The sequence below is a fragment of the Palaemon carinicauda genome, unplaced genomic scaffold (assembly GCF_036898095.1).
Source record: "Palaemon carinicauda isolate YSFRI2023 unplaced genomic scaffold, ASM3689809v2 scaffold676, whole genome shotgun sequence".
NCBI classification, from domain to species: Eukaryota; Metazoa; Arthropoda; class Malacostraca; order Decapoda; family Palaemonidae; genus Palaemon; species Palaemon carinicauda.
Genome location: NW_027171956.1, coordinates 22,501 through 25,000, shown reverse-complemented (window position 1 = coordinate 25,000; position 2,500 = coordinate 22,501). Strand labels below are relative to the sequence as shown.

The 2,500-nt window shown below is 38.7% G+C and overlaps 1 protein-coding gene across 1 annotated transcript in view; it reads right to left on the bottom strand.

The window, feature by feature from the left end:
• LOC137637352 (uncharacterized) overlaps positions 1-1,912 on the bottom strand; it is a gene marked incomplete at its 3' end in the record, with an annotated part of 1,951 nt that extends 39 nt beyond the window's left edge. The window contains exons 1-2 of the mRNA XM_068369581.1: positions 314-1,912; positions 1-124 (exon numbers count right to left, since the gene is read on the bottom strand). The exon at positions 1-124 is cut by the window's left edge and continues 39 nt beyond it. Of these exons, the coding sequence (XP_068225682.1) occupies positions 1-124; positions 314-1,912 (1,723 nt within the window). The remainder of the gene's footprint in view (positions 125-313) is intronic.
• Positions 1,913-2,500: the final 588 nt, after the last annotated feature.

Here is a 2,500-nt window from a genome sequence, read left to right as displayed (position 1 = left end):
AAGCTATGGATAAATACTTCTTATTTTTGACCACATTAGGATTATATGCTACACTCATACCGTAATATATTCGTTTTGCTTTAGAGACGGCTCTTTCTATAATGTGAGTGGGATATTTCAGACCCTTAAAAACATTGAAGATATGCTGAAGCTCAAGTTCTAAAAGTTCGATATCACAAATACGAAGGGCTCTAAGACAAAAGTTGACAATAATATTCGCTTTTACCCTCAATGAATGAAAGGAATAGAAATGAATGTACCCCTCAGCATTAGTACTTTTACGAAACACAGAAAATTTAAACCTGTTACTTACGTTATCTCTAATAACCAAAACATCCAAAAATGCAAGCTTATTATCTTCCTCCAGTTCAACAGTGAATTTTATAGAGGGTACAATGCTATTGGCACGGTCAACTAGTTGTTGTAGCCGTGCGTCATCTCCTTTGAAAAGAAAAAAAATATCATCAACAAATCTGACCCAGACCAATGGCTTAATATGTGGATCACAATGTTCTAAAATACTCTTTTCCACGAACTCCATACACAGATTGGACAATATGGGCGATAATTTTGAACCCATAGACACACCAAAGAGTTGCTTATAACAAATATTGTTAAAGTAAAAAAGATTAGTAGATACGCACAATCTAACTAATGCCAAAAAAGGTTCCAATGGAATGGGGATGTGTAACTGTTCTTCTAAAATCTTTGCCCTAAGGTTATCTAAAACATATTCCAAAGGAACATTGGTGAATAAAGCTGTGACGTCTAAATTAACCATTCTGCAGTCAGTGTCAAAATTGTTCCTTATTCTATCAATAAAATCGTAGGAATGGATCAAATGTGAGTCTGAAATTTTTCCGATAAAACCACCTAAAATCAATGCTAGCCATTCTGCCAAATTGTCTTGAGGGGAATTGCAAGTCGCCACAATGGGTCTTACTGGACACCCAGGTTTGTGTACTTTTGGAATCCCGTAGAAATACGGGAATGATGGGTTTTTAGATGAAATTTTAGACAAGACAGTAGCCCTTTGCTGTGGATCAGGAATGGATTTTGCTATTTTTCCCAGAGACCGATTAAAGTTCTGTTGAAGTTTGGTGACTGTGGGAGGGGAAGAGACAATTTCGTAAGTATTAGTATCACTTAAAAGGGAATTGACCTTGCTAATATAGTCCTCGGTATCCATCACCACCGTGGCGCCCCCCTTATCAGCCTTCAAGATCTTAATTTGTTGATTCTTGGACAAAGAAACCAAGGCCTCCCTATGCCTTTTAGGTAAAACATCTATGTTCCCAGAAATTAGATTATCAACCACTAACCCTTTTAAATAATTTAACTTTAAACTAGGATTATTAAAATTAAAGAAATTAATATTGGAGATAGAATCAAGGAAGTCACTTTTAGTTGTACCTACACAGAAATCCATACCTAAATTTAATACTTCAAGTTGCTCTGTATTAAACACAGTAGAGGATAAATTGACCACTTTGTCAGACGAATAATCCCATTTGGAATTTAGCAATAAGTTATTCAGTTTGTTATTTAAAATGGACATGTGAGAGAAACCCCTAGCATGAGCTACCTCACCTGCTCTTCTCCTGGCACCTTCAAACATATTTGATTGGAGAAGGTCCTTAAGATCTCTAGAGGATTGTCGAAGTTTCTTGTGGCAAGTTTCAACCTCTCTCTTGGCCTTCTCGATGACGTCTTTGAGGAATAAACTGATGTGTTCCGGAAACTCCTGCCCAGCGAAGTTATCCAAGGAAAGCCCAAACGACGTAGGGATAACATGTTCTTCCCAACATCTTTGCACGAAATGAAGTTGATTTTTCCTTTTCACAAAAGCAGTCCAATTCTTCACGAAAAGCCGATAACAGCGGAGCTCCTGACGGGAAAATTGTCGTTCCATGTAGAATGAGGGTCGTGGCTATTTCAATGAACTAAGGAACCTCCGTAACGAGGCTATAATATTGATAATCAAAAGCCACAGTAATGTTAAAATATATTATTGTAAAATGGTAAAATTATACAAGGAGAGACTTTCGGATACTGCTCCGTATCCCTCTTCAGTCCTACTGACGGTTAAACAATGGAGTGATCGTTACAACAGTGAAAACAAATAATAATAACAACTGGTTCAAGGCGGATGGATCAAGGTGTTGGTCAGGTAATCCCTGTCCGGTTGTTTCTGTTGGCGAGACGGCTGGAACGGCGAAGTGGTCGTTCAGGTGATTCCAGCTGAGCAGATACAAAACCTTCACTGATGAAGATAGTGTTACGAATTCTTTTATAATTGACCACTTTGTCCACGATTTTAGGACTCATATGTCTGGTGATTGTGAGACCCCTGATGTTGCTCCCACCTCTCTTTTATCCCAGATGACTGAGGTTACTAGAGCTTCAAGTCATGGAACCGATGGAGTATCTGCTCAGCTGGAATCACCTGAACGACCACTTCGCCGTTCCAGCCGTCTCGCCAACAGAAACAACCGGACAG